Consider the following 23,316-nt stretch of genomic DNA (forward strand, 5'->3'; position numbering starts at 1 on the left):
GAAGGCAGGTAGATTCTTGGCCAAGGGGCTGGGAGTAGCCCTCCAGGATCAGCAGGGCTGGGGGAGCCTTGGGACTGGTGACAGACCCACAGGAACAAAGATGGCAGTCTTTACCCCAGGTGAAGGCAAAATCGATGAATTTAGAAGGTCTTTAGAGCCCTTGTTTGATAGATGGCAAAAGAGAGGTCCTAGACAGCTAAAGAACATGGCCAAGGCCACTGGATGAGACAGGACTATAGCCCCCTCCCTGTGTTGATCTTGTTTCCCGGGCCAGGGTTTCATCCTTTGCCCCATCATGGGGACATGGAGTGGCCCCCTTCCTCAGCAGCCTTGATGGAACATTTTCCAAGATAGGAGGGTCTTACTTACTTTCTGCAGAGAGAGAAAAGCATCTACCAGACCTTCCTTAACAGATGGCTTCTTGGAATTCTGATGATTTGCTAACAATAATACTGTGTCTGCTCTGTCTACCAAGCACTGAGGGTCATGGCACAGAGAGGCACACAAGGTGACTTCTTCCCATTCTAAGAAGAAGGCAGCTGTGCTACAAGCTGGGTCAGCAACTTGCTGTTGGCCTCTCTCCTCTTCAGTTGGGTCTCCTGCCTCTGGCCACCTGGAGAAGAAGGAAGTAAGATGCTGCAGGGTTTGAAATCTGACTCTTTGTCCAGTGTCCTGCCCATTAGACCACACTGCCTCTATCCCGACCGTGAACTACCTTGGCAAGTTTGCATAGATCTAAAGGGCATCAGGGACTGTCCAAGTGTGGACCTGGCTTGCTCCCTAATGACTTTGGAGAGGAATTCAATATATGGTGACACAGGAACCAAGGCTGAATGATCACTGTCCATTATTCAGTTACAATCAGCAGAGCACAGACACTAGGCCAGGCAGGCAACCAACTTGGGGTGAAAGGTTGGACCTGATGACATCTAAGGAAGGGTTTTCCAACAGGTCTGTGATTCCAGAAGTCCCTGTTCAAATGACTCTTCAGATTAACTGAGACAGTCTATCAGAAACTGTGACTCCAAACTGTGATTATGCTTGTGGCATTTTGCTTATTCCGTTTTTGTTGACTTTATAGAAGCCAAACTCTCTTATTGGCTTCTTTGTTCCTGATTCTGTTGTTTTTACACTGAAACTAATATCCTGATGGTCTGGAATGTTGAACTATGTCGTTTGGGGTTAGACGTCCCCAAAGTTTGGTACCCACAAAGGTGTTTTATGCCTGAGATGAGACTCAAAAGGTAAAGAGAAAAAGGAGCATAGTATTGAACAGGGTGGACAGGAGGACAACCTCTTGCTGGGAGAAGCTGTGGGCCATGGGAGTGCCTCCCGACCCTGGGCTCTGGACTCTGTCCTCTGATCCTGCCTGTGCCTTTTATGCACAGACTTGCCTGGAGATAGCAAAGTGGGCAGATAGCCCCTTAAGATCCCTCTGATCCTCTGATTTTATGTAGAAACACTCTAAAAATAGCATCCTGGGGTTGGGGGGAAGAAAGAGAAACGTCATGAGGATAAAATGAAGAAGAAAAAGTAGAAGCCACAGGCCCTGGGGGTGGGGCCGGTGGAGGTTGAGGAAAGCAGACTGTGACGGGAAAAAGTAAGAGAAGTGAAAAAGTAAAGAGAAAAAGTAAGGGATCAGCCCTGCACTGTGTTGAGAGGGTAAGGTACTCACTTAGCAAATAGACATTGTTTAACCACAAAATATGCATGGATGAATACATGAATAAAGGCATTAATAGTCCTCTCCAGCCCCATGTCACAGGTGGGAAACCTGACACATACTATGACCTGCCTGAGTCCCTGCTGCTAGCTGGTGTCAGAGGGGGCACTGGACTTGGCCCACAAGGAAGTGGTGCAGTGCTGAGAAGAGGGAGGAGGGCGCTCTTCCCAAGATGATACTGCCTGGGTAGGAGGTGGCCCTGGACTATGGCCTGTGAAATTCACAAGGAGGTGGACTGAGACCCCAGTCTTCTCAGTGCAGCCTCCAGCTGCCCAGGTCCTAGGTAGCAGAGGCCACAGCGTGGAGGGAGCCCGTTACTCTAAAGGGCCTCGCAGGTCCTCCCCATTCCTGTCTTTTTCTCACAGGGGGCCAAAGAACCAAACCTTGACCTAAAATCTTCCCTCCTTCTCCTGGGAGCTATGTGAAACATCCCTTGGATTTGGGGGTTGGGCTCATGGCCTCTCCTTGCTTCCTCCGTCTCCTCACTTCTCGTTGAGTTTCCTGAGTGCAGTTCCCAGAAGTGTCTTTCCTCCCTCAAGAAAATGGAATCTGGGAAAGGATGGGTCTTCCCAAGTCAGATGGAGACAGGACCAATTTCCTGCAGGTACCCTGCCTTAGCGAACACCTGACAGAGCTCCATAAATGCCCCCAACCCTTTCGGTCCCCGATGGAATGCCCATTGATTCTGTCTCTCCCTCTGCCCTAGAGTCTGCTCACAAACACCTCAGAGGGGACGTTTGAGCTGGAGTCCTCTGAGTCTTCAAGAAGGCTTTTCTCTGGAGCTCCTGCTGTGATGCAATGGGGTTGGCAGCATCTTGGGAGTGCTGGGATGTAGGTTTGATACCCGGCCTGGCACAGTGGCATTGCTGCAACTGCGGCTTAGGTCTCTACTGAGGCTTAGATCTGATTCCTGGGCCAGCCTAAAAGAAAAAAAAAAAAAGAGAGAGGGGGTTCTCTTCTAGGATCCTGTTTAATTTCTCCCATTGCTTCTCTTTTGGGATCCCAATCAGTAGTGGCTCATCATGGAAAAGAGCAGAGCAAAGGGCAGAGCCACCGAGAAGAGGGCTCAGCACATGCAAGTGAATTTTGTACTTCTTCCCGTCTCAGGAAACCATGCCAATTTTGATCACTGGGCCAGAGGAGAGGATGCTGGGCTTCCTTCTTCCTGATCCTGAAGGACTCAGGCACTGCAGTACAGATAGGCCTCTTGTTCCGAGGAGACAGAGAAAAGGAAAGTCACTTTGCCCAGAAGAGGCAGCACGGGTGTGCAGACCCATCCGTCTCTGGCAAGCCCTGCCAAGAGCTCTTATATAAGCCCCAGGGAGCTCATGTGTTTTCCCACCCATCACCAGATCCTGGGCTTCAGGGCGCCAGGGGTTAGCCTGGAGGAGGGAGCTCAGAAGAGATTGTGTTCTTTCAAGGGGGGGCAGGGGGTCTGAGAAGCAAACATGTTCCCACTGTCAGGATGATGAAAACAATTTTCACCCCCCCCCCATCTCTGTCAACACAGACTCTCATTCCTCATGGCAGCAATGTCATGAAAGGAGACATGGTCCTTGGTCTTATGAGTACCATGGTGTTGGGGGATGGGGTGTGGGGTGGGGTGTTGAATGAGTCAGAGGTCTGCAGGTGTGCGCTGGGGGGATGGATAAGACGTGTGGGAAGCTGGGTGGGTACTCAGGTCCACCAGCCACAGGCTGCGAATTAGGCCTTGGGTAAGTATCAGGCCTTGCCTTCCAATCGTTTCCACCACCTCGGTGCTTCTTGACTAATAAACCCATTTCATTTATTGACTGAGATGGGCTGAATATCTTGAAACCTGCTGTCATTCTTCTTACCTGGTTCCCTGTCCTTGGGCAGAATCATTTTTGAAAGCAAGCTAACCAACCGCCTCGCCCACCATCTTGACTAGACCATCTGCAGTCCGCCCGCACGGAGCAGGTGGAATGCTACCTGCTCCCCTTGCAATTTGCCTATTGAAAATGACACGTCACCCTGCTAAGTGAGCCAATGCTTCTCGACCAGGCCTCCCAGAGTTCTCTTGGGGGTTGATACACCTCCAGTTCAATCGCTCCCGGAGGAGGAGGTCCTGTCAGTTTATCTCCGCAGCTGACTCCTCCCCTGGTCTAGCATCCTACTTGTCACACAGCAGGAGCAACAACTAGAACTGTTTCTTTGTGTGTGTGATGAAGTGAATCTACAGATATGTTTTACTGCTTTTTTTTTTTTTTCTATCTCAACCAATGCTGGGTCCAGTGTTTCTGTAACTCCTTTGTTATTTAAAAAATAAGAAGATGGATTGTTCAGGTAAGTTTCTAACTCATCCAAGGGCTTTACCTTTTCTCTCTGGCATCATTAGTGCTGATAACACTTCCCAATTTAGTGTCTTTTGAGGATTTAGTTAATGTGCTGTTTACTTTCTCTTTCCAGTTCAGTCAGGAAGGTTTTGAATACAGCTAAGGTCTTCCTTGGGTTCAACCCCATATTTTCTCCTATCAGCGAGAGAGTGATGTCCTGATTAACTTTTATTTGCAACAACTGGATTCATTCAGTTGAGAAATGACTGAGTTCAGGTGTATAACACCCTGAACTCTTCTTCCAGTGATGCGGATGATCCAACCTTTTGAACGTAAGAAAGGAGCCCCCATAACGATGTACGTGGGAGATGTCCTGACCTCCATAATTTCAAGTATTCCAGTGGGAAAAGAAGCGGTGAAGCAAATATGGCAAAATGATAACAACTGTCAGGAATCTAAGTGTTGGGTCCATGGGTTCTCGTTATACTCACAGCTCTGCTTCTCTGCATGTTTGAAAGCCACCATGATAGAAAGAGGTTATTCCCAGACGTTCTAATTTTAGGAAGTGTATTTGGGGGGTGGGGAGCTTCAGGAGGCGGGCAGGAGAGGGAATTGCTTAATTCTCTCAATGCCTGGTGGGACAAGAGTGCAATCTAATGACATCCTCCATCGCTAACGTCTTCCATGCATGCACGGTTTTCTAAGGTAAAAGATCTCACCCTCAACTTTTAACCTCAAGGACGCTGGGGAGAAAAGAAATAGTCACCAGAAAAATTTGTTTCTTTTCTGGAAGATCATGCCATTTCCTGGTAACCAATTGGTACCAGTGTTCTTTAAAGAAAAAAAGGGCAAAAAAAAAAAAGTTCATTAATTACTTTGAAAGTGCTGCCATTTAGTCCCTCAACAGCAAATGTAGACTTTCTGGAATCTTTTTCTGGATGGCCGCGTCTACTGTGATGCTTATAAATTCTTTTTTGTGTATTATCCAACAGAAAAAGAAATTCCCATTTTTATTATCCCTCACTTGTAATTCTTGCAGAGATTCCATTTTAAAAAGGATTTTTTTGGGAAGGGAGAAAGTTTTGTTGCATTTTTCTAGAAGCAGTCTTTTTACTTCAAATTATGATTCACTTGACACATTTTTTAAAAGGACACTTCAGATCTCCATCCCATCTTTAGATATCAGTTACTAAGTTCTGATGCTTCGACCTGACCTCACTTCCTTGCTCCTGATCTTTGATGTGGTCTCGGTGTATCTTTTAATACCATCTCTAATAGTCTGTGAACGCTCTGAACTGGCTGAGTTCTTTACCAGGTGTTCGCCTGGCACTCTATTCTCTAAGTGGTGTTTTAGGAGATGGCCCCACTGTACCTGGGAGGGGGGCCTAAGAAGGGAGGGGGCAAGGCATATATGGACCTGCAGCTGCCCAGACCTGCTCTTCCCAGGGTGCCTCTGTGCCCACGTGGAAGTGGGAGGAGAGGAACTTGGATTTTGAGAAGGAAGTGGTCATGAGCAGGGGCTGGGTTTGGATGTAGTAAGTCTTTGTTGCCGAGCCTGAAGCCCAGCGGCCTCAGCCAGGCGCTGGGAGCAGCACATGGGCTCTGAAGGCCCATCTCAACAGATCTGAACCCTGGCTCTGCCCTGTGAGATTTGTTCTCTTTCTCAGTTTCCTCATTTGTCGAATGGGGAACCACATAGCCCTAACTTCATAAGGCTCTTGTGAAGTTCAAAAGCGGTCATAAAAGCACAAGCCTCTGGACTGGACAATAAATGATAGTTGTTATTTAATAACCAGCTCATCAATGCCTGGACATTTCCATTTTGCCATGAACTCAACCTTAAGCCTTTTCTAAAAAAGGATTTCTCAGTCCTTTCTTCCATTTTTGGACTGAGTGTTCATGCTTGTCTCCCTTGCCCAAATAAACCTGCTAAAAATCCAGTTCTCTATCTTTTCATCTCATGAATCTGTATCTTATTATGCTGATCTCTTACTGTGTTGTAATTCCACTTCTGTGCCGCCTTTTTTTCCTCTGTCATTTCTGACCTGATCTCTAAGAAGTAAGCTGCAAATGTTTCTTTTTGTCCAAGTTGAATTTCATCTTTTCTGAATCATGAAGCTGCCCTCCATGTGACCTAGAAAGCCCTTTGATGATCCATATTTAGCTGTATCCATCACTCAACAGATGTCTGAGTAGTTAAAGGCCCCTGTGAGCTCCCTCTACATCCTGTGGTTTCAAGTTCCTGAGCTGTTAGTTAAAAAGCTTTCATCCCCTCTACCCCCCCCTCCTCTACCCATTCCAGGGTAGAAGGACAGATACTCACTTTGGCTATTCATTCATTTAACAAGTATTTACTCATTACCTACTGCATGCTTGATACTGGGTTAGATGTTATATTTGCTTCTAAATTGCATTTTCTAATTTGACCCATTTAGACTAACCCTCCGTGTTTTCCGATTATTTCCCCACAATCTGCATTGAGCATGCAATTAAATGTCTCTTCTACCTGTCGTGTTTCCTGACCCCTGGGAGACTCAGAGGCTTAATTGCAAATTCTGGAGCCTTGCTATAAAGTACCTGCAGTTGCATCTACAGACTTCAGATAACAGGTTCAGCTTGGGAGCCACCTAAGGGAGTTTAGTTAGCAGATGAGGCTGCAGGGTACTGCCTGCCATCTTGCATACGGACATGAAGAATGAAATGGCAGTGAGGGCAAATGCCCCGCAAGTCAAGCAGCTGGTTTCCAAAACCGCTTGGTTTTCTGTGTCCCTGGTTTCCCACAGTGATGCCCGGGGGGAACGATGCCTCTCTGCTTTTTGAGCTTTCTGGATCTTGCCATCAGATAGCATCTCCTGGCATCTGAAAGGCAGCTTGCCATTCTGTTCTCCTGTGGAACACAGATGGCCCAGCCCACGCCTATCACTAATGAGGATCACATGCAGAGCCTTCTTGCTGGAGGCTCCCTTCCACAACCCTAGCTCTCCTTCCCTGTGCAGGCCAGTCACTGCTGACCATGGCATTTAAGTCTGAGAAGGCTGCTTGCTGCTCTCCCACTCACAGAGTTGAATAGCAAATCTATCAGGCAGGCCTTGGGCAACGATGCCAATTCAGCTAGAATCTGAAACACTGAAGATTAAGGGATGGCTGCCAGTTTGATTGCAGGGGTGAGGTTTTGGGTTCTAGCTGCCCAAGGAGGCTGTCGAATTTCAATATGAGCAAGTACTGGAACTTCTTCAGTAGGAACCCAATCAGATGGCCATACAGAGGTTGACCAGATGGGACATCAATTTGTCACTACTGTAATCTCACCAGGATGATAGTAGGGTTGGAAATAGATAAGGTTAAAAGCAGTAAAATATAGTAGAAAGAGCCTACATGTTGATGTAAGACAGACCCATGTCAAGCCCTTGCTCTACCTCCTGCTATCTATTTGACCTTGGACAAGGTATTTCACCTTCCTATGCACTAACTACTTTAACTGTGAAATAAGTACAATGCCTACATCACTGGATGCTCTGAGGATGAAATGGGATAGCACATGAAAAGGCCTTGACACAGTGCCTTGTGCCCAGTAAGACAAAATTAGAATTCCCGTTCCTGTTTTCTCTCTATAGTGGAAAGTTAAAAGAAGTACTCCAGTATGGTAGGATATTAAGGGGAGTTCAAAATGATGGCCTCATATGAAATTCTATACAATTCTGTTCTCTTATTTCATGCATAACTTGATTGATATTCAAGATGTGGAATAGCTTCTTTTTCTTTGCTGTATATCTCAAGTTGGATGTAGGTGTGGTATTAACAATTAGGAAAAGAGCTCCAAACTGCTCATATGAACCACAACACAAATGCAAAATCTCTTTTGGTCTTGACACTGTAACTCATTTCTTTAACTCTCAGAACTACTGAGGAAAGATCATCACCTCCACTAGCTGCCCTCGAGGGCACCCATGATTCTGGTCAACCTGCCATGTATAAGTGTGGTCTAACTAGTCCACATCCACTGATCCAGAGATCTCTCTGGAAGTCACTTTGGTTTCTTTTGGAAACCAAAGGACACAGAGGTATGCTGCTCAAAAGGAAGCAGTGGACCTATTGATTTAACATTGATGCCTACCAAAATATTTTCAACAGCTTTTAAACAAGAGAGATCAGTCATTGCTTGTTCCTCCCCAGCCAGGTCAAGGCTTTTCCTAAAAGAGCAGGTGGCTCTTCATTCCCCCATAAAGCTGCTTTCGCCATGTTAGGCCAGCTTGCTCCAAGAGCAGTCATTAAATTGAATAAACACTGAACTTTTCCACAACTGTGCTCTTTAGTCCTGATTCTATCCTCTGGAGCTACACAGATGAAGTCTGACCCCTGGCAGCTATCATGTTTGCCCCTTAATTTTTCCCCAATCTCTTTTCCACTCAGGGAACAAGGAGGCCAGATCCTTGATTCTTGTTTGAAGATACGGGGGGGGGGGGAATAAAAGTAGTTAATCACATAGAAGAAGATAGAATGTCTTACGAGGAGAGACCCCTTGTCCTAGAAAAGTACTTGTTGGAATATTATTATGGAGGATGGGTACTTGCATGTTCCCATCTCCACGGAGAACAAAAAGAAGACACAATGGGCTTAAGACAGTGTTTCTAATCTATGGATGTTGACAGACATATAAAGCCTCTATGGTTCTTTACTGCGAAGTTCTTAGAGTCAAGTCTCTCTACGTATCCCCTAGAAGGGGATATAATACTTGACTATAGAACACTTTTTTCAAGGAGCACTTTAAAGATGCCAGTATTGTGTGAGACATTTTAGGAAATGATGGTTTCCAATATACTGCAGAAACCTAGACTACAGTTTTGAAATAACTACCTGATTGATGACTGTCAGATCCTGGAACTGGTGGCTCAGGAACCCTGTACATTTCTGTCCTTCAAGGGTTGGTGGACGCTTCCCCTCATCTCTCCTTTTAACATCAGTATTAGGCATCCACCCTCCTGGGAGCCTTGAGCTCTAGCCCATCACACTGGGCATCTGGGAGTTTAGAGCCTTTCCATCCCCAGATTCTATTTTAATGGATCCCAAACGTGGTTGTGTTCCACGGAAGGTACAGCCTAGCTAGGACAGGAGGCAACTGAGGGTTTTGGCCAAGAAGAGAGGGGGATAGAGATGGGAAAAGTTGATGCAATTATTTTTGGCAGGAGTTGGAACCAAAGCAGCAGGAGAGAGTAAGTTTTAAGACTCTCTGGCAAAGTAACTTCCTAATCTGTCACTGAGTATGTGTAAAAAAGTGATTAGTGGGCCTCTATATTTATCATGATTACTCACAAATATGTAATTTACATAATATATACAGCACATTAAGTACTATGTCACCTTATATAATGTGCATATGTATAATATATATGCATGTTATGTAACGCCAGTCTGGAGGCTCTTCCAGATTCTGCCAAGTATTTCCTAATTTATTTGGCAATTTTAACATATCTTTTCCATCTGTGGAAAGAACTCTCTTGAGAGGAGCTGGTCTCTGACCTGAAATATAATCATCCTACTAAGTCTATTCTCCATCCTTAACTCACTGGAGGAAACCCACAAAGACCCAGTCATAATGAGATGCAACCCCTAGCCCATTAGTCCAGGGACAACATAACGTACTGAAGATTTCCTGTTTCATTCTTTTTATTGCTAGTGGGGTAGATGTGTGGGGCAGGTGAGAACATGTCTGTGGCATGGTCGGAATCAGAATAGGATGAGGAATAAGGGAGGGTTCTCCCCTGACTGCCTAACATTGAAAAGCCACTAAGTCTTATTAAGCTTCGTTTTCCTCATTGCTTAGATGGGGCTAATGATAGCTTCTCTGCCAGCCTCAGGGGGTGGCTGTGAGGGTACGATGATGCAGTACTCTACAATAAGAAACCACAGTCACAGTGGCAAAGGGATGAGTTGCAAAGTCAGATTAAACAACAACACTGACTCACTGAAGTTACAGAATTGAAAGTGCAATTCCCCGATGTCTGTTATACTCTGTGGCTCTAAGGAGGACATGGGACTTGTCTCTCGGGCAACGTGGCAAGTCCTATGCACTAAAGTGGAGTAGGCAGGGGCCAGTCTCTGACTTGGGAATCTCTGAGAGTCAGTTTCACCTGTTGACAGTACCATGTCTCAACAGCCTCCATCTTGGGGGACTGGGGCTGAAACACATGCAGAAACTTCTGTAAATGTCTGAGAAGCAGTGACCCCTCAAGCTGAACCTGCCTTCATTTCAGAATCAGGTGGCTTCCACGATAGTACCTGTGGTCATTCTGGAACTTGTTGGTCCCATTGCCAGAGAGCCCATCCTGTAGGACATTCTTCAGGTGGCCTGTTTTCCCCTTGCCCAGTGTTCTGCACTGTTAGGTTGAGCAGGATGGTTCTAGATCTCTATCTTAGATGGTCCTAGATGACTGAGACCTTCAGAGGTATGGTCAATTTGTACCCACAATCTTAATTTCCCCTCCCTTGCCCAAAGTTCCTGACCCAGTGCAAGAAGATTAGAGGGAACTCAATGGAGTAACTGCTGAGTGGGCCCAGGTTTCCTTCTGAGAAATCTCAGAGGGGATGGAGGCCAAAGGAGGAAAGGCGTCAAGGTGCATCTTTCTACCAGTGAAGCTCTCCCCAGACTTGCCCTCAGGAAGGGAGGTCATGCTGGTGCCCTTGAATGAAGCCTCTGGGTACTGGCTGAAGGTGCCTCTGTCCCCTGTGAATCTCCACTGAGGTCCCCCTCTGCAGCCAGGGGTGCTTCGAGATTAAGGATTGAGATGACCATGATGAGGTGACATGTGGAGAGTTTAATCTGATGATCTGTCTAGTGCCTTCAACCCCGGACCAACTTTTCACCAGTTCAGGCCAGAGAGAGTCTCTGGGAAGCATCGGGGGGTGGGGATGGGGCCTCATTTTCTCATGGGGACTTGTCCCGTCCCCCGTGGACCGCATGTTCATTCTTCTCTGGCAACCCGGATCCAAATGGCATCACATCTCAGTGACTGGAAGTGACCCTAATCCAAGATGTGTAGGTTCTTTTCTCTATTAAATATCTTCTCAGTGGCACCTCATCCCACACCACATTAGCCAAGATACCGTGGACAAGTCTCTTAACTTTTCTGAGACTCCTTTCCTTATCTGACAAATGGGAGAGTAGATCCTGCCCAGCATGTCTTTCATGGTGGTTTTGAGGATCCAGGATAGAAATTCTCAGTCTCTTGAAGACAAGGAGCTACTTTAATATTCCTTATATCTCATGATCACTGCTTGGAAATGTGTCTTGACAATGAAATAGCAAAAAGGGGGAGTAAAAACCTTTTTCTTTCCCACTTTCTGTTCCCATACTGCATATATATTTTTTCAATCAGGAAAAATCCACCAGTAAATAAATATTTATATATAAACACATATATGCTACATATATGTACAGACATGTAAGACCATCAGAAGGGCCTTCAGGTCAAGCTCTGGGCATGGTAGGATCAAAGAGGCAGGAGGGAACCGCCTGATGGTTTGTCTCCTGGTTTCCTCAGCAAAAGGCCGTTCCCTCCCATCTTCTTTGCCTTCAGGAATAGTCTGCCACCAGGGCTTGGAACTCAAACAGGAAACACGCTTTGGCTTGAAAAAGAAAGAAGCTGGGGGTGGTTTTTTTTTTTTTTTCTTCCCTTTTTACACAATATTATGACACCAATTTGAAAAATAAATCCCAGTTTCTCTGCTTTCCCTCCCAGGTGTTCACAGAACTAAGAAAATAAATACCACATCTAAGGTGTGCTATGCAGGCAGCCTGGGGGGCTCTTGGAGCTGGCTCTAAACAAACACCCAGCCACCAGAAGCCTTGGGAAAATGACTGGTGCCCACTGACAGCGCGCAGAACCGAGAAGGGAAACACAGCTTTCCACAGCCTTTCTGCCTCCTCAGCAAGTTCGGGGAGAAGCTGTCACTCGAAGGACAGCCCAGAAACCAGCGTGCGCGTGCTGAGCCCTGCCCAGGGCTGTGCTCTCTGAGTCCGAGGCCCTTTGGTCTCTGTACAGAGGGACCTTTGTGCAGGTTCTCTGGAATGCCAGCTCTTTCCTTGGCCACATCCGATCTCGCCATAGGCAGGAAACCTGCAGCCTGCTTCTTGTGAGCATCTGTGAGACTTGCAGGGCTGGTGGAAGGAAAGGGGGCGGTTTTTCCTTCAGCCTGAGAAAGTCCCACTCAAGGCCTTCTGGGAATGTGGTGGTTGCTGCATGAGCCCTAAGTCCATTCAAAATGTCCTGCTGGCACTGGCTCTGTCGGGGTGTGTTCATTGTTAAAACAGAATATATGTCAGGGTGAAGCTTTCTTCCTGAAAGGTGGCTTTGCTTCCACTGATTGGAGAAGAGAGAGACAGTGTGTGTGTGTGTGTGTGTGTGTGTGTGTGTGTGTGTGTGTATGTGTGTGTGTGGTGTGTGTGGTGTGGTGTGTGTGTGTTTCAGTTTCTTGTTTTCTCTCGTGCTTGAGCTGACATTGAGCACACTGTCTAGTCTTTGGAACGGCTCTTTCTCCTCAGCGAAAAGAAGCTGCTTTTCTGGGGAGGCCCCATCATCATAGGTGCTTGGTTCTTGTGAGTAATTTTAATCTAAAAGCAAAGAGGCAGAAATGAATTAGTGGCTTGCAAATCCCAGGAGACTATGGGAGAGTGCGTTGCCGTGGGCTGGAAGGAGCCCGCTGCAGAAGGACGACTGTCCTTGGGCAGCTTCAAATTTGGCAACTGGACCCTGACTGGGCCTGGTGTTTGGCACTGCTGGAGACGAGGGGCGGAAACACTGGGGAGAGACAGGTGTGAGCTTCCCACGTGGCGATCAGCTCGCACCTGTCTCGTGTCCTTACTATTCATAGACTCTCAGAATGTCACAGCCGGAGGAGACCATCTCATTCAACCCTTCTGCAGGACAGAGAAAGGAATGGAGATCCCAAGGCTCTGTTGAGCCTGGGATTAGCCTAAGGTCGCCCAGAGAGGGGCAGGACAGCTAGAGCCCAGTTCTTCAGATTCCCAGCCCCCGCTCCTGGCCGTTCCTGCCCAGGCAGCACAGCGTTGTCAAACAGTAACTCAAAACTGACACAGAGGCTCCGGTCTGACCTCTGAACCAAGCGCCATTCCTGTGGAAAGTTCTTAAGCGAGTCTCCTAGGTGTTTCCTTTTTTCATAGTCTTCTAGGAGAGACACAACCTTCTTTTAAAAGCTTTTAATTTTTTTTGTTTTTTGAATTTTAGGTTTAAGGGGTGCTTTCCTCTGCAAACTTTAAGCGAAAGACACTGGCAAATTCTCATTTTTTGGTCTTTCTTCCCAATCTTATCCTCAGGGCATGGCTTCAAAATGTTTAGTCCCTATTAGAATGTGGCCTGGTGACACTGACATGTTGATAATCTGCATTGTCAGTGCATCAACATTTATCAAGTACAACACATGTTCGGAGTAGGAAGATAATATCGGAACCAGAGTCCTCGAACTCCCCCTTGTTTGCTGTGAACCTTTGGCCACATCATTTAGCCTTTAAAACCAGTGCTTGCTGAACTGTAAAATGAGGACAGTATCATTTTCTCTGGTTTTCTCACAAAGTTGTCGATAAGACTGTCAATGAAAGCCCAGTGTAGACTATAAAATGGAATAACTTATCTTTCACTGGAGGACCAGAAAGATGTGTATCAAAAGAAACACAATCCAAGGAGTTCCCGAAGTGGCGCAGTGGTTAACGAATCCGACTAGGAACCACAAAGTTGCAGGTTCGGTCCCTGGCCTTGCTCAGTGGGTTAAGGATCCAGTGTTGCCATGAGCTGTGGTGTAGGTTGCAGACGTGGCTCGGATCCCACGTTGCTGTGGCTCTGGCGCAGGCTGGTGGCTACAGCTCCGATTAGACCCCTAGCCTGGGAAACTCCATATGCCGCAAAAAAAAAAAAAAAAATAAATAAAAACAAAAACAAACACAACCCATGAACCCACTCTCCTGATTTTTACCACCTACTGAAATGTGACCCTAGTGAGAAACAGAACTCTTGCAAAAAGTGAATTCATCAGGAAGTTTATCTGTAGGATAAACCAAGTAATGTCAAAAAAAAGTTAGGTAGGGAATGAGAAGAGTTCAAACAGAGCAACTGAGGAAGAATTTTAAGATCTGAAAGGAAGGGAAGGAAATGTGTTGAAGGAGAAGGGAAGGCACTGGGTTGAGGAGTCACGTGCCAGCTGGCTGAGTGTGGGCCAAAGGATGAGACATGAAGTCAGGGATATAGGTGGGCAGTTGGTGTACGGCTTTAAAGGGCAGGTAACGGGGACTGGGTTTGATGGGAGGTAATGGGGAACCATGATCAGTTTTTTTTTTTTTTTTTTAAGCTGGAGAACAACATGATGAGAAAATTTGAGGGGAATTATTCAACAGCTGTTGTCAGGATGAGCTAGACTGGGGGGAATCTGGCCAAGAGGGTTCTACTGCAAGCCAGGTTTACATTTATAAGGCCCCAAGATAGGGAAAGAAAAAGATGGGACCAAAAGACATCGTGGAGAAGGAGCATAACCTGGTGGAAGGAAGCTAAACACTCTTGTTAGATTGGTTTCCATCAGCCTTGGAGATCTAGCCAGGGAGTAAGGCTCTGTTTTGTGGTTGTCACCACACCAAGCACCATTTTTTTGTTATGTGCCTTATTATGGGCATGGTGTTTATTCCAGGATGCAGGGAAGTGAGGCACAGAGTGGGGGCTCTGATGGCATGCAACATAGCACCATGAGATGACAGTGATTTGTGGCACCTTTCCTTGTGGTGCACCTTCTCCCACTCCTGAGCACAGAAGCCCCAAGGCGAAGAAGAAATTCATCTTATATTCACCCTAGTGTTCGCTGAGCCAGCACAGTGCCTGTACATGCTATGGAAGCACTGACTGGTTAGCACGGCCAAGAAGAAAGTCCTGGCAATGGAGTTGGCCACGCTTGGGGCAGAGTGGCAGCTGGTGCACTGCTTACATTTCCCGTTAATGGAGCCTTTTTTTTTTTTTTTTCCTTTTTGACAGTAGAAGACCCTTACTTCTCCTTTTTCTCCCACTAGCTGACCAATTTATTTGCTTGTTAGCACCTCCAGGGCAAAGAGGAGGAAGTGAAACTCAGATCCCTCCCATTTGGGTTTTCAGCAGTTTTGATAAAGGTCTCAGAGGGGTAGGAGTTTAGGGATGCTGGGGAACATGAGATTTTGATGTGGTTTGTGGATTCTAGTCCTATAGCTGAGAGTTCACTCACTGCATGTACCTCCACTGGAGGCAAGAAATATGAGATCTCGAACTGATCCGAAGTCAAAGAAGTGTCAGCATCTTACCCCTAAGATACTGACAAATAAGGAGGGGCTAGCAGGTTAAATAGTTAAGATCCCACTTTAGGAGGTAGTTGAACATGGTTAAATCTGCCTTTTCAACCTGATGGACTGACGGAATGAGAACATCCCAAGGTAGTTAGAATCCAAATTTCTCTGGCAATTGGGAAGGTCAGGCAACTAATGAAAGTCTTGTATGATTTTCGAAAAACTTTTCAGCACATTTATAACTCTGACAAGCACTTACAGCAGCCCCACACTCTTAGTTCTCTGCTCTATGACAGAGAAAACTGATACAGCAGAATCTTATGTGACAGCTCAAAATTCACAAAATGACAGAGCATATAATTTCCCCTTTAAAACGGGGCAAGTTCAAACATTCCACTATTCCCAGGAGTTGACTCTGTTTGAGGGGGAGGCATTTTCCACAAATTGACACCTTTTAAAACATTACTTTGAGAGAGGTAATAAACCAAAGGACCCCTTCCTGAATGTTGTCCTCTTAGGGCAAATGATTCAGATCCAGCCCAGCAAAATGGCCAATGACCAGAGTGTGTACCCTTCCCAAATCATGTGGGAAGTGTCTGAGTCTGCCCTAATTTCAGCTGGAGATAAACAGGCACAAACCTGAAGGATCTCACCAAGTCTCTGATAGAAAAAGTTAAGGAACATTCCCACTTAGAGTGAGCCTAGAGGAGGAGCGGGGACATGGACAGTCTTTCGGGTCCCAGCTTCCTCTGGGTTTTCCAAGATCTTAGGATGTCCTGCTTTAGGAGAGAGTTTTCTGCTGCTAGAGGCTTTCAAATGTAGCTGGAGAATCAGGTTTTGCTAGGGGTGGAGGAGAAGCCTGAAATTGGCTGAGAAATTGGGAGGTTCAACCAGATTATCGGATCTCCAAGTGTGTGGTCCTGAGTCCAGCGACATCAGCATCTCCTGGGAACGCCTCAGGCATCTCAGGACATAAGATGCAGTACATGGGTACTGAGTCAGAAACTTGGTAATCTGGATTTTGAAAGCCTTCCAGGTTACTTGGATGCATACTCAAGTTTGGGATTCACTGGACTAGATAACTAGAATCCCTTTTATCTTTGAGATCCTATAACTCTGGGAGAAGAGTCTTAATTTTAAGGCTCAAATTATGTTGCCTAATACAGACAAACATATGCTCATTTTTGAGAATTTAGAAAATATGGGAGTTCCCGTTGTGGCTCAGTGGGTTAACGAATCCAACTAGGAACCATGAAGTTTCAGGTTCAGTCCCTGGCCCTGCTCAGTGGGTTAAGGATACGGCGTTGCCATGAGCTGTGGTGTAGGTTGCAGACGTGGCTTGGATCCTGTGTTGCTGTGGCTGTGGTGTAGGCCAGTGGTTATAGCTCTGATTAGACTCCTAACCTGGGAATGTCCGTGTGCCACGGGAGCGGCCCTAGAAAAGGCAAAAAGACAAAAAAAAAAAGAATATGGAAAAACTTTTAAAATCACCAGAAATCATTGCTATTAACTTTTTGGTATATATTTTTCAGTGTGTTTCTCTACTTAGATGTTTTTAATAAAATTGAAATCAGCTTCTTAATCTGCTTTTCATTTAATATTACTTTCTAAGCCTTCCAATGTCATTAAATATTTATTAAATATGATTTTTAATGACTGAACATTATCCCATTTGATGAATCTCACATAGGTTATTTAACCCTTTCCCTAAATGTTGGGCTTTTAGGCAATTTCCAATTTTTTTTTTGCTGTTATGAATAATACAAAAAATGACATTCTAATACGTAAGTATCCATCTGCAGTTCTGATAACCTGTATTTTACTTAGAAGAAATACCTAGAAGTACATGAATAGTTTTAAGGGTCAAAGTAAATTAATTGGATCGATGTATATTAATATTCATTAATCTTTTTGACACATGTTTCCAAAGCTTCCCAGAATGGTTTAATCAGTCTACACTTGGGCCTCACTGAGTATACCGGTCTCACCATGGCCTTGACAAAAACAAATAGTATTATCTTTAAAAGAAAAAGAAATTGTGCCAATTTGATAGGTGAAAATATGGCTTTCTCACCATTTTAATTTGAAATTTTTTCTCTCCTTTAAAAAACTTGTGATATCAAATATTATTCATAGGTTTATTAGTCCATATCATTTCTTCTGTGAATTGTCTATTCACCATTGCATTGTTAGTATTTTCTCCTGCTGGTTTCTAAGAGCTCTTTATACGTTATGGGAATTAACCTGCTCCTTGAGCTTGCCATTGCAAACGTCTTGTCTTTAGCCTTTTAAATATTATATTGATTCTTTAAAAAAAAATTTCTATTGATTCTTGACTTGTATGATTTAAAATTTGTGAACAGTTAAATATGTCACATTTTCCTTAGAAAGTCCATGGTCACAGAGTAATAATAATCACCAATGGAATTGGAGGTTTTTTGGTTTTGTTTTTGGAATACAGTTTGAAGGTGAGAGGTTAGTGTACAGTTGTCCCTTCGTATCCATTGGGATTTGGTTCTAGGACACTCTGCAGATGCTGATTTTTTACAAGTCTCTTATGTAAGATGGCATAGTATTTGCATATAACCTACGCACATCCCGTATACTTAAAATCATCTCTAGATTACTTATAATACCTAATGCCATGTAAATGCTATGTAAATAGTTGTAAATACAATGTAAATGCTATGTAAAAATAGTTGCCAGCACACAGCAAATTCTAGTTTTGCTTTTTAGAACTTTCTGGAATTTTTTTTTTCCTGAATATTTTTGACTCAAGGTTGGTTGAATCCAAGGATGCGAAGCCCCTAGGTGTGGAGGGCCAACAGTATGATGGCATTTTCCCAAACAGGCAATTTCTTGGATACCATGTGTTAAACAATCCATTGTTTCCAAATTAGTTTTTGATCTTTCTTTTTTCCTTCATTAGTTTTATGCATACTAGAGTTTCTTAGGGCTCTCTTCTGTACTATTGACTTATCTATCCAATATGGAGCGACTCATTGTGGCTTTACAACAATTTTAATATCCTGTGGGAAGTCCTTCTTCATAGCTCTTTTATAAAATGACTTATCGATTGCATTCTTTTGTCAAGTTAAAAAAATTGCATTGGGATTTTGTTGGGGATCCCTGTTTAGAAACATGGGGTGTTTCTTCTTCATCCTCTTTTCACAATTTAGTTTTGTATTTTGTCTTTATGTGCTGCTGTTATGACATTTTAACTTTTTCTATTCTGCTGATTGTTTTTTGCTGGTATATATAAAAGCTATTACCTTTTATCTTTCTATAAAGCTTCATTGAAATAATTTAACCTGTGAGATTTTCAGTTGATTTTTATTAGCTTTCTATGTACTGTAATCATATTATCTGCAAACAATGACAGTTTTCTTTTCCAAATAGTTATATTTCTTTTCTGCTTCATGTGTTTTGCATTGGCTAGAACTTCCAAACCACATTAGCATACACATCTTATCTATTGAAATGATAGGTAACAGAAATTCCCCTCATCTTTCCTAATTCTAACAAGATGGTAGGATATTAGTTTTTGCTATGGTGGGTTTTCATCCTTTTCTTAGACTTTGTAAAAACCAAAAGATTGAGGTAAAATTTTGCAGAAAAAGTTCTACTTTTAATAGCCATTATAGAAGATGCCATTTCTAGAGTCTCTGTCTCTAGGGACTAGTTTTACACTTTGCAGAAGTTACTTGGAGCAGAGTGTTATGGAAATGCACCTACAATTTAGGTTCAGTAGCCTTCTCGTGAAAACCCTTTCTCTAGCAGAAGACAACTTGATGTTCTAAAGGGCAGGTTATCGAGGTATCTGAATACTCCACTAGGGCGAGGAAGCCTAGATTCTGTCTTTTGCAATTTGCACACTCATGAGAGTATTGAGGATGTTACTAAGGTAATATTCTATTGAATACCCAGAGCCCTGAGCACCAGGACAGTGGTCTCTCTCTGGCTGAGTTTCTGAGAACACGCTGCTAACAAAGAAGTGGTATGTCAGGGAATGGGGCTGTTTTGTTTTTTCATTTGTTCAATCCTTTATTCTTCGTTCAACAAATATTATCGTGCAACTATTACAAACCAGGTACATTGCTGGGTAACATGGGTCACGGAAATGCCATAAACAAAATAGATACCCATGTGGTTACCCTTTCAGGGGAGTTTTCAGGTGGGAGTTTTCAGGTTGCTGGGTGCAACGGGGGTGAAGCATGTCTGTGCCCTGGGGTGGGGGGATTGACCCCCCGGAGCTTCGGCAGTCACAGTGACTAGGCAGAAGTTCTAGGGTAAGTGTGTAAATCTGGCTGGCACACAGACAAGCGCTTTCTAACAATTAGACTTGTTTGTCAGTGGAACTATTTTCTTTTTGGGGTGTTAAGTTCCTTGCCACTGGAGTGAGTCAAGCTGAGGCTCCCAAGGTTACTGCAGGTGAAGTCTCAGAATTCACCACCTAGAAATGTAAGTTCTTTGAAGACGGGTCTATATTTCCTTCAGTTTTGGAACTGGTGCTTCCCAGTGCCTGGCCCAGAGCCCATATTCAATAAAAGCTCAGCCGGTAAATGCACGGATGGATGAATACACTGGGAGAGAAGCTGCGCTAGATGATCTCCCAAAGCCCCCGTAACTCTGAGACTCAGTGATTTCATATCAAGTCAGTGCCCCCTGAAGGGCCCAAATAAAGCTTCCCACCCTCATTGCAAAGATGGGAAAAACTCACCGTGCAAGGTGGCTGCATCCAGGGCTCTCCGTCCACCTGCATGGGCAGCAGCTTGTTCGTCCTGGAGCCCAAAGAACAGACAGAGCCCAGTGAGCTTCTTGGAGTCAGAGGATGAGGGTTGTTCCCACCAGAGAAGCAGACACTGGAAGACCTTATGTGCCCCAGGAAGACTCTCCTGGGGGGCTTGAAAACAGACTTCTGAGCCCACCTCAGGGGTCCTGACTCAGCAGGCCTGGGCTAGGCCCAGGGGTCAGGCCTCTGAATGAGCCCTGTGGACCAATCTGTTGCTTTGGTCCTCTCTCAGACCCTACTGTGAGAAACCCGGTCCTGGGTGAGCAGTGACACCCACAAGAGTCTGGGAAGCAGGGTCCAACAAGTATGGTGGCACCACAGCTGAGAAGACCTCCATCAAACAATCAGCCAGAGGGCCTGCCTGTGATGCCAGAACTCCACAGTGAAAAGGGAAAGGTTATGAAATGGCGAAATGGGTTCTATGTTGAGTCAGCAGTTGCATCATGTCAATGAGGTAATGTCTCCCACTTAATACGAGGTACAGCTCAGGTCTGAGTGTGTCTTGCCTTGCCCCCAAAACTAAACCATCCCCTCTTCTATCTCCTGAACAACAGTAGACTCTGGTTGCACGGACTGTGGACCTAGTCTAGCTGGGAAAGTGGATCATTGGGAATATGATTCCCGAGGGGAGAGTAGAAAGTGTTGCTTTCTTGCTTTGAATCAAGACCTCTTTGGCATATGGATTGTTAAAGGAGAAAGACACGGAGAAAAGGCAGGTCCTTTTAGGGGCGTCCGGTCTGGGTGAGCAGGGAACAGTTGCCACCCACTGGCCAGAAAGCCCTCACCTGGGTTTAGCATCTGCCTTGTGTCTGATATTATAAAAAGAGGAAGGCAAGCTGTTTTGATGGAGATGATTCTCTGAAAGAGCCTGAGGATAGTTTAATAATAATAAAAAAATAAACCTAATAATAAAACAAATAAGAGGAGAGTGGCGTTTTGGTTTGGGGGGCTGAGGAGAGTATCTGGGGAATGCCTCGGAGGTTTGGGCTCCCGACTCACCCCCTCTTGTTTCTATCTGGAAACAGGAAATATGCTACCTCTTACACAGGTTTTTAAAAATTCTCCAGGGATCAAGATATTATATTCTCTGGTCTACACATGTGATGGTTTGGATGTGCTAAAAGATTGGACCTGTTCAGTGAGAGAGTCATGGCGAAAGGATAGGGAAGGAACTGTAGAGATTAACCTGGGAAACAGGGGCCCCATCACAACAACAGTCCAGAGAGAAAGAGAAGCAACAATTTAGGGAATAATAGAGAAGACAGAGAAGACACCGAGGGACTGAAGAAAGGGAGTTAGTGGGTAGATCAGGGAACCAGCTCTGAGGACCTCGCTGAGGGATGCAGGGTGGCAGCAAGAACAGAGATTCCCCAAGTGTGTTCTGAGGACACTTGCCCAAGAGGTTAAGGGATAAAAGGGTTCTGTGTTTAAATAACTTTGGGGAACCACCATGCTGTGGTCTCCTTTAGAACACAACATATGGATAGATTGGACCTGTAGAAATAAAATGAGAAACGGAAAGGAATAAAGACTCCTGAAATAATTAGGTGGGTAAAAGTCTGTGACTATTGCATTTATTAAACAGAAGCAACCAAAATCAGAGGAGCCCCTTCATTAGACTCCATCTCTTCCAGGAGCCTGCAGGGGCTGAACTGTATGGTCTATACGCTAAAGAACTGTCATCCTCTTAGTCAGTTATGACAGGGTTGCTGATCTTGATGGTTTGTCTTACAAAGGTATATGGGATTTCTAATTCTAATCCAAGTGTTTCTAAGACCACTATCCAAGAAAGGGCAGCATAGAGCAGAGAACCTGGTTTTTGTTCAAGTATGTCCTCTGGCATGCACCGAACATTTGAATTTGTAAAGATAAAGAAGGCAGGGAGTCGGATCTCTAGTTCTCTTCTCTGGACCACATAATCTTACAATCCTATTTAGAGAATTTCAGCAATTCATACCAAGAGAATAGCAAACTGGTGGTGGTGGGACCCTCTGAGTTGATGTCCTGGATGGTTGTGTTACACCTGGCTTGGGAAACGGTATCCAAAGGCATTCTTTACAAATGCTAACAAGCTTCTGCCCCCGCCCCCCCCCCCCCCCCCCCCCCCCGCAATCTCCCTGCATGGAAATCCAAAGGTGGCTTCCTTGTTATTTGTAAGAATGTTAATGGAAGGATGCTGGGTGATGAGGAGTCATACCTGATGGAGACTGAGGAGCACTGGGCCAGCCTCCTGCCTGCACTCTTCAGGCCAGTGTAGATCTGCCCCATCTCCATGGCTCCCTCCAGCCCCACCACTTCAAGAAGCTGGTCACTGAGGTCTGTAGAGTGAGACAAGCAAAAGCAATGCATACACATCTCTCTGTTTTCCAGTCTGGTTCTGGCCAGAAAGCCTGGTCCCTAGATGGCCAACCCAGATCTGTCAAAATCCCTTCATCTCCCACCAAACAGAATTTTCATCCTCATTCTGAAGAGGGAATTTCCCCAGAGGCCAATAAATATACCTTTTCATAAACAGAAACCCAGTTCTAGTGAAAAAAGGTTTTGATTCAGAAGGTTAACATGCATCCAATGAATAGACTGATGCATCCACAAGCCTCTTCAAATGGAGAGTAATGTAATTGACGAACCAGCTACTTCCAAAATACTTTTCAGCACCCCCCCCCCCACCCAGTGCAGCTAAAGACACCCTGGTTGGGATTAGGATAGGAAGGAATGTTGATGAAGGTCGTTATCCTTAGCTGGATCAGGTTTCTCTCCTCTGAATGTCTGAATAACATCTTGGCCCTACTGACGATGACTGATGGTTAATTAACTTCAAATTTGGCCTGCGGTAAGCCAGTGGTGAGCCAACCTCCTTGGACATCCTTGGGGAAGTCAGTGACCTCTTTCAGGACACCAGGTGCCTACTCTGAGCCAAGGAAAAGAATATTTCACCTACACCAGATTATTCTCGGTTCCACAGTACAAAAAGAGGGACAGAAAATATGAGTCTCAGGCTTGGAGTCACATAGGCTTGATGGCCTCCCATGGTGGCAGTTGCTTCTGATTCAGCATCTAGAAGAGGTCATTTTTTTTTTTTTTTCCTCAGAGCTCCTGGGGCTTGCATTGTGCCTGTCCAATTTCTGGGGAAAGCAATGGCAGGATTAAGGTTTGATGTTGGGCCCAAGGCTCATTTTTACAACACGATTTTTATTTA

The 23,316-nt window shown here is 45.0% G+C and overlaps 1 protein-coding gene across 7 annotated transcripts in view; it reads right to left on the minus strand.

Annotated features, from left to right (window-relative positions):
• Positions 1–9,660: 9,660 nt before the first annotated feature.
• Positions 9,661–23,316, minus strand: part of DGKG (diacylglycerol kinase gamma) — a 211,808-nt gene continuing 198,152 nt past the window's right edge. For 6 of the 7 annotated variants that reach the window (XM_047788419.1, XM_047788407.1, XM_047788394.1 and 3 more), the window contains 3 exons: positions 22,318–22,438; positions 20,049–20,109; positions 9,661–12,628 (listed from right to left, as the gene is read on the minus strand). In XM_047788419.1, coding sequence (XP_047644375.1) covers positions 12,530–12,628; positions 20,049–20,109; positions 22,318–22,438 — 281 coding nt within the window. In that variant the 3' untranslated portion in view covers positions 9,661–12,529. Of the gene's footprint in view, positions 12,629–20,048; positions 20,110–22,317; positions 22,439–23,203; positions 23,243–23,316 lie in introns of those variants that run through there. The other variant, XM_047788426.1, reaches the window with a different exon arrangement.

The sequence above is a fragment of the Phacochoerus africanus genome, chromosome 1 (genome assembly GCF_016906955.1).
Source record: "Phacochoerus africanus isolate WHEZ1 chromosome 1, ROS_Pafr_v1, whole genome shotgun sequence".
NCBI classification, from domain to species: domain Eukaryota; kingdom Metazoa; phylum Chordata; class Mammalia; order Artiodactyla; family Suidae; genus Phacochoerus; species Phacochoerus africanus.